The sequence below is a fragment of the Myotis myotis genome, unplaced genomic scaffold, assembly GCF_014108235.1.
Source record: "Myotis myotis isolate mMyoMyo1 unplaced genomic scaffold, mMyoMyo1.p scaffold_m19_p_41, whole genome shotgun sequence".
NCBI lineage: Eukaryota > Metazoa > Chordata > Mammalia > Chiroptera > Vespertilionidae > Myotis > Myotis myotis.
In genome coordinates, this window is record NW_023416348.1 from 1,565,143 (window position 1) to 1,578,878 (window position 13,736).

Genomic DNA, 13,736 nt, shown 5'->3' on the forward strand with positions numbered 1-13,736 from the left:
CTGGCCGCCTCCCTGGCAGGCTCCTGGGTGTCACCACCCCTGCAGGCTTGCTGGCTCAGCCCCTCCCTGCACCCTTGGCCTGGCTCTGCCTTGAGCCCTGTGGGCAGCAGCCACTAGGCTTGGTGGGCAGGGATGAGGCAGAGATGGGAGGCGGCTGGGGGCTCCTGAGCTCATGGCCCCCCTTCCCCCGCCCCCAGGCTGGTGCTCGTGGAGAGCCACCCCCAGGACCTGCCCTTCGCAGCCGGCAGCCCGTCCGCCCAGCCCCTGGCGCAGGCCTGGCTGCAGCTGCTGGACGCCGCGCAGGAGAGCGTCCACATAGCCTCCTACTACTGGTCGCTCACGGGCCAGGACATCGGGGTCAACGACTCCTCTTCCCAGCTGGTGCGCCCCCCCCCCGCCCCCACCCACAGCGAGCCGGGGCCCAGCAGTGTGACTGCTGTGGGGGTCAGGGAGGCCCTGGGGAAGGCCTGGGTCCTCCCTCTGGGGCGGCAGAAGGCCAGCTGGGTGACGGCTCCCCGCCCGGCTGCAGGGAGAGGCCCTTTTGCAGAAGCTGCTGCAGGTGCTGGGCAGGAACGTGTCCCTGGCCGTGGCCACCAGCCACCCCACGCTGGCCAAAAACTCCTCCGACCTGCGGGTCCTGGCAGATCGAGGTAGGGGCCTGCCCGCACCTTCCGCCCGGGGCGGGGAGGGGCCGAGCTGACTGGCTGGGCCATGGACAGAGACAGGACCGGAGCTGCGGGGGCCGGGGGGCGGCGGGAAGACACCCAGAGCTTCCCCGGCGCCGGGAGGTGGGAGCACAGAGCTTCCTGGGACCCGGCTGTGACAGAGCCAGAGGGTCATCGCCGCGGGCGCAGCACAGGTGGCCCGGGTCCCGGGTCCCGCCGAACCCAGCCGCTCTGACGGGGGGCGGGCTCCGCGGGCGGCAGGAGGCGGGCGGCAGAATTGGTACAAGGAGGCTCAGGAGCCAGGCTGCCCTGCGGAGGTCCCGGGACAGCCAATGCCTCAGTTTCCCCTCCTGTAAAAGGGGGGTGACAGAGGCATCGGCCGAGCGGGACTGTTGGGAGGGAGAGCGTGGAGCCAGCTGGCAGACGGAGGCTGACCCGCTGACCCGCTGCCCCGGCTCGGCCAGGCGCCCAGGTGCGCTCCGTGCCCATGGGGCGCCTCACCGGCGGCGTCCTGCACTCCAAGTTCTGGGTCGTGGACGGGCGGCACGTCTACTTGGGCAGCGCCAACATGGACTGGCGGTCCCTGACGCAGGTGAGTCCCGGGGTGGCCCTCCCCGCCCTCCAGGGGCTCTGCCCCGTGTCCCCGCGGCTCGTCACCGGAGGGAAGTGGGTGAGCAGCCACGCCCACAACCTCACCCCCGTGGGCCCCTGAGGCTGACCCCAAAGTTACAGACGCCACGCGGCCCCCAGCTCTCACTGCGCAATCTCTTTCTTGAGTGGGGTTTGTTGTTGTTAATCCTCACCCAAGGATATGTTTTCATTGCTTTTCAGAGAGAGTGGAAGGGAGGGAGGGGGGGAGAGAGAGAGAGAGAGAGAGCGAGCCCAACCGGGGGCAGGAAGCGAACCCATGGCCCTTTGGTGCGCAGGGCGACGCTCCAACCACTGGGCCCTGCCGGCCAGGGCTGTGGAACCTCACTTAACTGGTGCCTCCATCCAGGCAAACACACAGACGGCACAGCCTGGTCCCTTGTAGGAAAATCGACGCATTAACGCCGTCAAACGCGGCTGGACGGTCACCGTGCTTGGCCTTGACCCTGAGGAGGAGCGGGCTCTCCCCTTCCCGCTTTACGCGTTTCCGGGCGTTTCGGAAGGAAACCTGTGTGGCCTCAATCCTTGGAAGCAACGTTCAAGGCACACAGGGACCCGCCGGGCACCCCACTCCACGCTCCCAGCACCCTGTCCGTTAGGGATTCCTCGTGGCAATGCGGGGGGTAGGGGCTGCTAGTGGGGGCCGCACCCCTGCCCTCGGGCCTCCCACAGCCGCTCGCCCCGCAGGTGAAGGAGCTGGGGGTGGTGGTGCACAATTGCAGCCACCTGGCCCGGGACCTGGAGAAGACCTTCCAGACCTACTGGGTGCTGGGGGCGCCCCGGGCTGTGCTCCCCAAGCACTGGCCTCACAACTTCTCGTCCCACATCAACCACTTCCAGCCCCTGCGGGCCCGCTTCGATGGGGTGCCCACCACAGCCTACTTCTCGGTAAGAGCGTCGCCCGGACCCACAGGGACGGCCCCGCCCTGGCCTGCTCCGCGGTCCCACGCACCTGCGGGGTCCTGGGGGGGAGTGGGGGCGCCGGTGGGCTGTGTCTGGGGGAGGGCAGGCCCAGGCAGTGCCAGGGGAGGCAGCTATCAGCACCCACAGGAGACAGGCAGCCTGAGAGGTGTCTGGGGGGACTCCAAACAGGGGAGGGGGGCTGCGGGGCCAGCTCATCCCGCCGTCCTGTCGCTCTGTGGGTCGGAAGGAAGCCCCGCGGCCGGCCATGCTCCCAGCAGATGCCCTCAGCCCCCGGGCTGGTCCAGAGCAGAGACCTGGCGTCAGGGCGGGGACATGACCCTGGACAGGGGGTCGCCCTGGGCAGGTGGGAAGCCTGGCCTGGACAGGGCCCCTCAGCCCCTCCCGTCTCTCTAGGCAGCACCCCATCTTCCTCCTGGACCCCAAATCCTGGAGGGTGGCTGCAGGGAGGGCTCCCAGGTCCAGGAGCCGAGTGGTTCCGAGCAGCGGGCAGCGCCCTCAGGGACCTCTCCCCCCTGCCCCCCGACAGGCCTCACCGCCTGCGCTCTGCCCCCACGGCCGCACGCGGGACCTGGACGCGCTGCTGGCGGTGATGGGGGCGGCCCGGCGGTTCCTCTACGTCTCGGTGATGGACTACTTTCCCACCACACGCTTCAGCCGCCCGCCCAGGTGGGTGGGAGCCCATGGCCCCGGAGGGGAGACCCGCTCTGCCCACAGCAGCTCCTGGCACGTCCCCCTCCGGCCAGGGCCTTTCGGGCGGGGCCCAGTTGGCCCGAGGACCTTGACCTTCTGCGCCCGCAGGTACTGGCCGGTGCTGGACAATGCGCTGCGGGAGGCAGCCTTCGGCAGGCACGTGCAGGTGCGCCTGCTGGTCAGCTGCTCGCTGCACACGGACCCCAGAATGTTCCCCTACCTGCGGTCCCTGCAGGCCTTCAGCAACCCCGCAGCCAACGTGTCCGTGGACGTGGTGAGGACCCAGTCCCCAGCGGACGGCCTCTGCCCTTCCCGTCCCCGCCCCCTCCTCCCCCTCCCCCTCCTCCCTCCCCCCTCCTCTCCCTCTTCCTCCTCCCCTTCTCCACACACTCCCTCTCTGTCCCCAAAGAAAGTCTTCATCATGCCTGTGGGGAATCACTCCAACATCCCGTTCAGCAGAATGAGTCACAGCAAGTTCATGGTCACGGAGAAGACGGCCTACATAGGTGAGCCCGGGCAGGTCTGTGGGCAGGGCCAGCCTGGGCCCGCAGACCCTTGTCTGTGAGGGCCCCTGTGAGTGGGGGGACACACAGAGGCCACAGACCCGCGGAGGGGGACGGGGGGCGTGGCTCTCAGACCAGAGGGTCTCCGTGCGGCTCCTGAGGGCACGAAACCAGCCCCGTGATCCCCGTCCCCCGGGGCTGGGCCAGGCCAGGCGCCAGCATCTCTCCTGCACCCCCTCCAGGCACCTCCAACTGGTCGGAAGATTACTTCAGCAGCACGTCGGGCGTGGGCCTGGTGGCCAGCCAGCGGGCCTCTGGGCCCCGGCCCCGGCTGAGCTCGGTGCAGGAGCAGCTGCGGCAGCTGTTCGAGCGAGATTGGAGCTCCCGCTACGCCGTGGGCCTGGACGGACAGGCCCAGGGCCAGGACTGCGTGTGGCAGGGCTGAGGCCCAGCCCTGCCTGGCTCCCGGCCAGCACAGCTTCTGGTGGACGCTGTCTCCCCCCCCCCCCAGTCCTCCCGGTCTGTCCCCCATCTGGGCTCCAAGCAGCCCCTTTCCCACAAGCCCTGGTCAGGGTCGAGACTGCCCAATGCCCAGTGTTGTGAACTGTTTGTTCTCCTGTTGTCCAAATACAGGCCCCCTAACCCCCACCTCCTCCAGGGAGCCCTCCAGGATGCCTCTTAATTCCCACAGAACTGCAATCCTGGCCCAGAAGTGGGGCCTTCAGAGTATGTGCGTCTCCTAGTCTGTGTGGGTCTAGCCCGTGGCCGGAGTCCAAATCCCGACCCTGTGAGGAGCCCCAGTCCCCATGGCAGCCGGGCCCCGCGTGTCTGCATGGAGCCACTGACTCCCCTCAATGCCCAGCCCCCAGGAACCTGGGCATTGGTATTTGCCAGAGCCATTGGCTGGGAGTGGGGGAGCAGGAGCAGAAGGACTGGCCCCCAATGACCCAGGTGTGTCCTGGGCAGTTCCTGGTATGGCAGCGGGACCCAGACCTGTGGGCGGGGCTGGAGGGGGAGGTGGCCCAGGACTGTGTGTGTGTGTGTGTGTGTGTGTGTGTGTGTGTGTGGTGGGGGGGGAGGGGGTAGAGTGAGGAGGACCTGGCTGAGCTGGGGGAGGGTGGCCCCGCTGGGACGGCCTGGACGCACCCTACCCTGGAACCGGAACCGCCTGCACCTGGCTGCAGAGGCAGGGTCTGCGTTCGGTTCCAGCCCTTCGGATCGGACGCCTGTCCCGCCTGCTGGCTTCTGACTCGGGCTGCGACCCACCGCCCAGCGGAGGCCCCTGGTCACGGAGGCTGGGTGGTGCTTGGGGCTGGCTCAGGGGCCCAGGGGCAGCGGACGCTGAGGAAGCGAAGCGAGGAGACACCGGGGTCCCGCTCCCCCACACCCGGGGTTGGCCCTTCCTGCCCCCCAAGTCCACGCTGCCCCTGGGGAGCTGGGGGGTCGGGTGGGACTCCTCGGATACCAGCATCCTGCCTGTGAGGAGGTGCTCCCAGAGCTCACCTGACGCCCACCACGGGCACGGACCTGCGGGGGTGCCGGACCCACACAGCCTGCAGGGCAGCGGGCGGCTGGGGCTGGTCGGTGTGTGAGCTGCACTGACCGAGCGGGGCCGGGAGCGGACACCACCCACCCCACCTGCTGCCCAGGCCTGTCCACCCCGTCCCGGGGGCCTCAGCCAGCCCAGGCCTTGCCCTCTGGTCTGGGGGCCCCACCTCAGTGGCCGCCTGGATGGCAGAGCCCCTCCCCAGAGCCCTGATGGATGAGGATTGAGAGATGCGGGGGGTGGGGGGATGAGGGGGGAAGGGGGCTCCCTAACGTGGCCCCTTCTGGGGGTGCCACCTCCTGGAACCCCCTCCTGCGGAGCCCCAAGGGGAGCCTGTCCTTCCTTGTAACCAATACAGTGCACACAGGGGGGCGGGACTGAGGGGAGCAGCCAGGAGGGCCCCCCCCCCTTGCCCAGGGGCAGTGAACGCTGCCGGCAGGAACCAGGCCCCTGTACCGGTGGGCGAGGACTGCTAGCCGCTTGTCAGTTTGGAAGCAGCTTCTTCGCCGTCCAGCCCCCCCGGCCACCTGGGTCCCAGCCCCCGGGACCTGCGGAGGGGCGTGGGCTGGCCTCCCCGCCAGACACTGGGAGACGGTAACGTGTGATGTCCACCCCGCGAGCTGTGGTGGTTTCTCACACAGTGCACATAACACGCACACAGGAGGCGGCCACGCTGGTCAGCATCGAAGGCCTTGATCCCGGGGTCCGGGCGGGTGGGGGGGTGAATCCCTGAGCCAGGCAGCCCCACCCGTGTTCCCAGAGGCCTGCCCTGGCCGGGCGGGGGCGGGGGCGGGGGGCAGGAGCCTGTGGGTGCAGCCTCCTTGCCTGCAGGAGGAAGGCTCACCGAGCTCTCCTTCATGCCCCCCAATCAGGAGGCGCTCAGGGACCTGCTGTCAGCTCCCCTCCAGGGGGTCCCAGTCCCCGAACCTGGATGACCCTTCCCACCACCACGGGGCAGGGACCTGGCCTCCTCCCGACCTGACCTCATGTCCCTGTGGACGCTGCCTCCTGCCGTCCCAGGGCCTGGGGGGTGGGCATAGCGCCCAGCGCCTGCCCCCGCACCCACAGCCAGGGCAGCAGCATCCCCTCCAACCCCCGGGCCGGGCATGGGGGCCAGGCTCCTCCGAACACAGCAGGCCCGGGAGCCCGGCCTGGAGCCGGGGCCACTGTAGGAACCCCCCCCCCCCACACACACACACAGCGTGGGCGGGCTTGCTGCGCGGGGGGGGGGGGGGGGGGGGGGGGGGCGCTAGGGCAGGCAAGCTTCCGAGATGGTCCCCCTCCCCGTCGCGGCCTGGGACCCTGCTGCCCCTCCAGCCTAGGCCCCTCTGCACTGTCTGCTGTGCCCGTCGGTGGGACATGGAGCCCCAGGCCACCACCTCTTGGTCTCCCAGGAGGGGCTGCGCGGCCAGAGGGATCCATGGACAACCCCGGGACCAGCAGTGTGTTGGTGGTGGGGGTGGGGAGGGACCTTGGGACGCGCTTCCAGAACAAAAGCCCTCGCAGCCGCACCGTGGGCGCATCACCTCCTTTATTGCCTGGCGGGGAACAGCGGGTGGAGTCGGCAGGGCACGGCGAGGGGCTGGGGCGCGCGGGGGCACCCCCGCTGGCTCACACCCACAGCCAGCACCTGGCACCGCCCTCCTGCCGGGGTCTGCGCGGGTCCCAGGGAGCGCCCCAGGCTGCGGGGGGCGGTCAACAACGGAGTGAGCTGGTTACACGTATCTGCGAGCGGGCAGCGGGGTTCCCAGGGATGTGGGGGACTCTGTCTGCAAGGAGGAAGCTGGAGGAGCCCGGGTGCAGAGCAGGGGAGGCCACGCCCACACCGCGACCCCGCCCGCGCGCACTGAGGCCACGCCCACACCCCGGCTGCGCACACCTGCAGCCACGCCCATGCGCACACCGTGACCACGCCCACACCACGCCACAGCCGCGCGCCAAGGCCAAGGCCACGGCCACGTGCGCAGCCAGCAGAGCCAGGCAGGGCGTGAGCGCAGGTCCCCATCCGATGAGCCCTCCAGCCACGCCTTCGGGAGCCCCCGCCCCGCGTGGCCCTTCGCTTGCAGAGTCGGTCCCGATGGCGCGCGGCTGGACACGTGCGCCTCTGCCCCCTGGAAAGTCGCGCCTGCGGCCTCACTGGGTCTGGGGCGCGGGCGCGGGCTGGGCACCGGCCTTCCCGCTCGGCTCCGGCCTGGCTGCCTCCGTTCCGGCCTTGGGCGTCGCCGCGGCGCTGGGGGCCGGCCGGGCGCCTGCAGCCCCCGCGGGCTCCCCGGGCTCCCCCTCCTTGTCCTCGGCGGAGAAGCTTTCTCGGGCATCGAAAAACGTGAGCGCCTCTTCCTGGGGCTTGGCCTCCGCCGGGCCCGGCTCGTCCCCAGCGCTCTCGCTCTTCCTGCTGGGGGCCGAGGAGAACCCTAATCTGGGGAATCGGAACCAGCCCGCCTTCTCCGGCTTCTTGGGCAGCTCGGCCGCCGGGCGGGCCTCGGGCTGCGTTTGGACCGGAGCCGGTGTGGGTTCCTCTTCTGTGGCTGCGGTGCTGGTGTCCTCGGCCGCCGCGGAGGAGAACCCGATGCTCGGAAGCCAAAACCGGAACCGCCCGGAGGACCGTTTGCTTTCCGGCTTCTCCCTGGCAGCCCCGTCTCCCTCTTGGCCTTCTTCAGGGGGCAATTCGAGGATTTCTGCAGGCTCCTCGTCGTCGTCGAAACCGCTGTCTGCAGGCTGGAGGCCTGAGCTCCCTTCCGACGTGGCCGTCTGCGGTCCCTCGTCGGTGCCAGAGAAGATGATTTCAAACGTCTCTGTGTCTGGCTGCAGGGCTCCAGGCCCCCGGTCAGCTCCCAGGGCCGCAGGGTCACCTTGGGAAGCGGCTTGGCTGCCCTGAGTGACCACCTGCACCTGGGCCCGCAAGGGGCTCTCGGGGACCTTCCCCTTGAGCAAGGAGAACCCATAGGAAGGCATCTGGACCTCGGAGGCTGGGATCTCTGACTCCCGGACGATCTGAGTGGAGCCAGCCTGGGGTCCCGGCCAGTCAGCAGGCTCTGCCAGGACCCTGCTGTGTATGGTGACCTCCCGGCTCTCCACCCGGGCACCTTCAATGTGGACTCTGACCTTGGAAATGGGGCTGGCCTCCGCGGGGAGGTCCAAGGCCACCGGCTGCTGCGCGGTGCCCACAGCGCCAGCCTGCAGGAGGCTCACGCTCCACACCCCAGGGTGCTCCTTGCTCAGGGCCAGATCCAGGCTGCTGTCCGGGCACCACACCTCTCGCACAGCCGGGGGGATGAAGATGTCGGCCTCGCAGCTGGGGGCGGGGAAGGTGAACCTGGGCACCTTTAACTTGGGGAACTTGACAGTGAGCACAGAATCCTCCCAGACCCGACCCACGATGGAAATTTGGGCTGGCACGTCTGTCCTCGAAGCCTTCAGTCTGAGAGGGCCTTCCGGTGGGGTAGACGGGTGCTCAGCGCTCCCTGCCCCTCTGGCAGGAGCTTGGGTTTCTGAAAGTCTCCCTCCAGGCATCTGAAGGGAAAGGGGGCCTTTGCCGGGACCCACCCAGGCCTGGGAAGTGGGAGGCTCATCAGGGGACATGCTGGCAGGAGGCAGGTGCAGCTCCGAGCCTGGGGCTGGGCTGTGCAGACCTCCCCTGAGAGCTTCCGCCGCATCCGCCTCTGCTTCTGCCTCTGCCTCTGCCTCTGGGGGCGATGGGGCCACGGCTGCCTCCGCCTCTGACCCAGGAGCACAGACCCCTGGACTCTTGGCTGCAGCGGGGGCCTCCCCTTCCCTCGGTGCCCCCGCCCCCCCCTGCTCCTTCGAGGAGCGCCAGAAGCTGGGCAGGCGGAGCGAGGGCATCCTGAACCAGCTGTCCTGTGAGCTGGCCCGCTCGGCTCCGGCTGCCACGTCCCCCACGGGCACCCCCTCTGCAGCCATGGCGGATGTTCCAGCACTGCCCGCGGGCTCCTCCGTGCCCCTGGACATGGAGACGCCTGCAGGTGGCAGAGGAGTGGCTGAACCCAGGAACACTGTGGCTTCCTCAGAGTCCAGGACCTGTGTGGGGCTGCGAGGGGAGGGGGCACCCTCCAGGGCGCGGGGCTCTCCCTCGGCCTCGGCTGCCACTGCGACTGAAAACCGGAACTTCGGTCGATGGAATTTAGGAAAAGTCACGCGGCCATAAGACGTGTGAACTGGGGGGTCCGCAGGGCCAGGGTGGCTGTCAGGTTGGGACGAAGGAACGGGCTCCCAGGATGGGAGGTCGGCAGCACGTGGGGCGCTGAACTGGGGCGCACCCCCCTTGGACTCAGAGAGGGTTTCCCAAGGCACCTCTGGAGAGACGCTGGCTTTGGGGAGAGGCACCTGGCACTTCGTACGTGTGGCGTCCTCCAAACCCGCGTCGCCCGTGGAAACAGAATGATCAGCTGAGTCAACAGCGGTACGCACTTTGTCAGGAAACGAAGTCACTTCTGCAACGGTGGCACCTCCGCAGGCATGCGCCGAAACCGAGTACGTCTTACTGGATGATGGTCGGAAGAATGGCATGCTGACCTTGGGCATCTTGAACTTGCTCTCTCGGGTGGCCACCTCCTTGTCCTCCGGGCCAATGGCACCCACCACCCTGGAGTGTGGCTCCTGGATAGCCACCTCCACACGGGATGGCGACACCTCTGTGTCAGGAGGGGTCACCTCCCCTTTAGTGCATTTAAGATCCAGTTTTGGCCCCTTGATGTCCACCTTGGGCACCTTGATGCTGGGCATCTGCATCTTGGGCAGGTGGCCTTTGAACGTGGCCCCTTCTACTTTGCCCTTCAGCTCCCCCAGCGTCACCTCTCCCTCCAGCAGGGGGACCTCCACCTCTAGCCCAGGGAGCTCGAGATCAGCAGATGGCAGGTGGATGCTACCTTCTGGGCCGTGAATCTCACCTACAAAGGACGGGAGAGTGGCCGTCCCCGTGGTGTTGGACATGGACACGTCCACTGATGTTCCCCAATCCTTGCTTGGTGGAGATGCACCGAAGGAAGGCATCTTGAACCTGGGCATCTTGAACTTGCTGTCTTTGGTAGCCACTGCCTTATCCCCCAGGTCACTGTCTCCCTCCAGCTTGGAGCCATCTGCCTGGATTTCAACTTCCACACTGGGCACGGACACCTCCAAGTCAGGGGCAGTCACCTCCCCTTTGGAGCCTTTCAGATTGTCCTGGATGTCCACCTGGGGGCCCTTGAAGTCTACTTTGGGCATCTTCATGCTGGGCATGTGCACCTTGGGCAGGTGCCATTTGCTGCCACCTGCGGAGGCAGATCCATGGAGCTCTCCCTCGGGCAGGTGGCCCTCCGGGAGCTTCACTCCCAGCTCGCCAGTCTTGATGTCCACGTCGGCAGACGGCAGCTCGATACTGACGTCACTGGCCTTGACGTCAGTCTGGATGGAGGGCAGGGACACGTCTGCCTCAGCCTTTGGCAGGGACACGTCCACTGAGGCCTCCATGGACTTGCCTGGCCCAGACATCCCGAAGGAAGGCATCTTGAACTTGGGCATCTTGAACTTGCTGTCTTTGGTGGCCACCTCTGTGTCCCCCAGAACGATGTCTCCCTCCAGCGTGGCGCCCGGAGCCTGAATGTCCACCTCCACACTGGGCAGCGAAACCTCCATGTCGGGGACGGTCACCTCCCCTTTGGCGCCCTTCAGGTCCAGCTTGGGCCCCTTGATGTCCACCTGGGGGGCCTTGACGTCTACTTTGGGCATCTTCACGCTGGGCATCTGCACCTTGGGCATGTGGCCCTTGAACGTGGCCCCTTCTGCTTTGCCCTTCAGTTCTCCAAGCTTCACTTCTCCCTCGGGGACGGTCACCTCCCCTTTGGCGCCCTTCAGGTCCAGTTTGGGCCCCTTGATGTCCACCTGGGGGCCCTTGAAGTCTACTTTGGGCATCTTCATGCTGGGCATGTGCACCTTGGGCAGGTGCCCTTTGAGTCCAACTCCGGAGGAGGGTTCCTGGAGCTCTCCCTCGGGCAGGTGGCCCTCCGGGAGCTTCACTCCCAGCTCGCCTGTCTTCACGTCCACGTCGGCAGAGGGCAGCTCGATGCTGAGGTCACTGGTCTTGATGTCAGTCTGGATGGAGGGCAGGGACACGTCCACTGAGGCCTCCATGGACTTGCCGGGCCCAGACGTCCCGAAGGAAGGCATCTTGAACTTGGGCATCTTGAACTTGCTGTCGTGGGCTGCCACCTCCTTGGAACCCAAGACAATGTCGCCCTCCAGCTTGGCGCCCGGAGCCTGGACGTCGATCTCCACACTGGGCAGCGACACTTCCATGTCAGGGGCCGACACCTCCCCTTTGGCGCCCTTCAGGTCCAGTTTGGGCCCCTTGATGTCCACCTGGGGGCCCTTGAAGTCTACTTTGGGCATCTTCATGCTGGGCATGTGCACCTTGGGCAGGTGCCCTTTGAACCCCATTCCGGAGGAGGGTCCCTCGAGCTCTCCCTCAGGCAGGTGGCCCTCCGGGAGCTTCACTGCCAGCTCGCCTGTCTTGATGTCCACGTCGGCAGACGGCAGCTCGATACTGACGTCACTGGCCTTGACGTCAGTCTGGATGGAGGGCAGGGACACGTCTGCCTCAGCCTTTGGCAGGGACACGTCCACTGAGGCCTCCATGGACTTGCCTGGCCCAGACATCCCGAAGGAAGGCATCTTGAACTTGGGCATCTTGAACTTGCTGTCTTTGGTGGCCACCTCTGTGTCCCCCAGAACGATGTCTCCCTCCAGCGTGGCGCCCGGAGCCTGAATGTCCACCTCCACACTGGGCAGCGAAACCTCCATGTCGGGGACGGTCACCTCCCCTTTGGCGCCCTTCAGGTCCAGCTTGGGCCCCTTGATGTCCACCTGGGGGGCCTTGACGTCTACTTTGGGCATCTTCACGCTGGGCATCTGCACCTTGGGCATGTGGCCCTTGAACGTGGCCCCTTCTGCTTTGCCCTTCAGTTCTCCAAGCTTCACTTCTCCCTCGGGGACGGTCACCTCCCCTTTGGCGCCCTTCAGGTCCACTTTGGGCCCCTTGATGTCCACCTGGGGGCCCTTGAAGTCTACTTTGGGCATCTTCATGCTGGGCATGTGCACCTTGGGCAGGTGCCCTTTGAGTCCAACTCCGGAGGAGGGTTCCTGGAGCTCTCCCTCGGGCAGGTGGCCCTCCGGGAGCTTCACTCCCAGCTCGCCTGTCTTCACGTCCACGTCGGCAGAGGGCAGCTCGATGCTGAGGTCACTGGTCTTGATGTCAGTCTGGATGGAGGGCAGGGACACGTCCACTGAGGCCTCCATGGACTTGCTGGGCCCAGACGTCCCGAAGGAAGGCATCTTGAACTTGGGCATCTTGAACTTGCTGTCGTGGGCTGCCACCTCCTTGGAACCCAAGACAATGTCGCCCTCCAGCTTGGCGCCCGGAGCCTGGACGTCGATCTCCACACTGGGCAGCGACACTTCCATGTCAGGGGCCGACACCTCCCCTTTGGCGCCCTTCAGGTCCAGTTTGGGCCCCTTGATGTCCACCTGGGGGCCCTTGAAGTCTACTTTGGGCATCTTCATGCTGGGCATGTGCACCTTGGGCAGGTGCCCTTTGAACCCCATTCCGGAGGAGGGTCCCTCGAGCTCTCCCTCAGGCAGGTGGCCCTCCGGGAGCTTCACTGCCAGCTCGCCTGTCTTGATGTCCACGTCGGCAGACGGCAGCTCGATACTGACGTCACTGGCCTTGACGTCAGTCTGGATGGAGGGCAGGGACACGTCTGCCTCAGCCTTTGGCAGGGACACGTCCACAGAGGCCTCCATGGACTTGCCTGGCCCAGACATCCCGAAGGAAGGCATCTTGAACTTGGGCATCTTGAACTTGCTGTCTTTGGTGGCCACCTCTGTGTCCCCCAGAACGATGTCTCCCTCCAGCGTGGCGCCCGGAGCCTGAATGTCCACCTCCACACTGGGCAGCGAAACCTCCATGTCGGGGACGGTCACCTCCCCTTTGGCGCCCTTCAGGTCCAGCTTGGGCCCCTTGATGTCCACCTGGGGGGCCTTGACGTCTACTTTGGGCATCTTCACGCTGGGCATCTGCACCTTGGGCATGTGGCCCTTGAACGTGGCCCCTTCTGCTTTGCCCTTCAGTTCTCCAAGCTTCACTTCTCCCTCGGGGACGGTCACCTCCCCTTTGGCGCCCTTCAGGTCCACTTTGGGCCCCTTGATGTCCACCTGGGGGCCCTTGAAGTCTACTTTGGGCATCTTCATGCTGGGCATGTGCACCTTGGGCAGGTGCCCTTTGAGTCCAACTCCGGAGGAGGGTTCCTGGAGCTCTCCCTCGGGCAGGTGGCCCTCCGGGAGCTTCACTCCCAGCTCGCCTGTCTTCACTTCCACGTCGGCAGAGGGCAGCTCGATGCTGAGGTCACTGGTCTTGATGTCAGTCTGGATGGAGGGCAGGGACACGTCCACTGAGGCCTCCATGGACTTGCCGGGCCCAGACGTCCCGAAGGAAGGCATCTTGAACTTGGGCATCTTGAACTTGCTGTCGTGGGCTGCCACCTCCTTGGAACCCAAGACAATGTCGCCCTCCAGCTTGGCGCCCGGAGCCTGGACGTCGATCTCCACACTGGGCAGCGACACTTCCATGTCAGGGGCCGACACCTCCCCTTTGGCGCCCTTCAGGTCCAGTTTGGGCCCCTTGATGTCCACCTGGGGGCCCTTGAAGTCTACTTTGGGCATCTTCATGCTGGGCATGTGCACCTTGGGCAGGTGCCCTTTGAACCCACT

At 66.7% G+C, this 13,736-nt stretch overlaps 2 protein-coding genes across 2 annotated transcripts in view; one reads left to right on the forward strand and one right to left on the reverse strand.

Moving 5' to 3' along the window:
- The window catches only part of PLD4 (phospholipase D family member 4), a 13,493-nt gene extending 9,406 nt beyond the window's left edge, over window positions 1-4,087 (forward strand). The window contains exons 3-10 of the mRNA XM_036306507.1: window positions 198-381; window positions 530-650; window positions 1,130-1,257; window positions 2,001-2,201; window positions 2,764-2,903; window positions 3,036-3,201; window positions 3,337-3,433; window positions 3,673-4,087. Of these exons, the coding sequence (XP_036162400.1) occupies window positions 198-381; window positions 530-650; window positions 1,130-1,257; window positions 2,001-2,201; window positions 2,764-2,903; window positions 3,036-3,201; window positions 3,337-3,433; window positions 3,673-3,875 (1,240 nt within the window). The 3' untranslated portion in view covers window positions 3,876-4,087. The remainder of the gene's footprint in view (window positions 1-197; window positions 382-529; window positions 651-1,129; window positions 1,258-2,000; window positions 2,202-2,763; window positions 2,904-3,035; window positions 3,202-3,336; window positions 3,434-3,672) is intronic.
- A 2,402-nt stretch (window positions 4,088-6,489) lies between these two features.
- AHNAK2 (AHNAK nucleoprotein 2) overlaps window positions 6,490-13,736 on the reverse strand; it is a 42,084-nt gene continuing 34,837 nt past the window's right edge. The window contains 1 exon segment of the mRNA XM_036306506.1: window positions 6,490-13,736. Within this exon segment, the coding sequence (XP_036162399.1) occupies window positions 7,110-13,736 (6,627 nt within the window). The 3' untranslated portion in view covers window positions 6,490-7,109.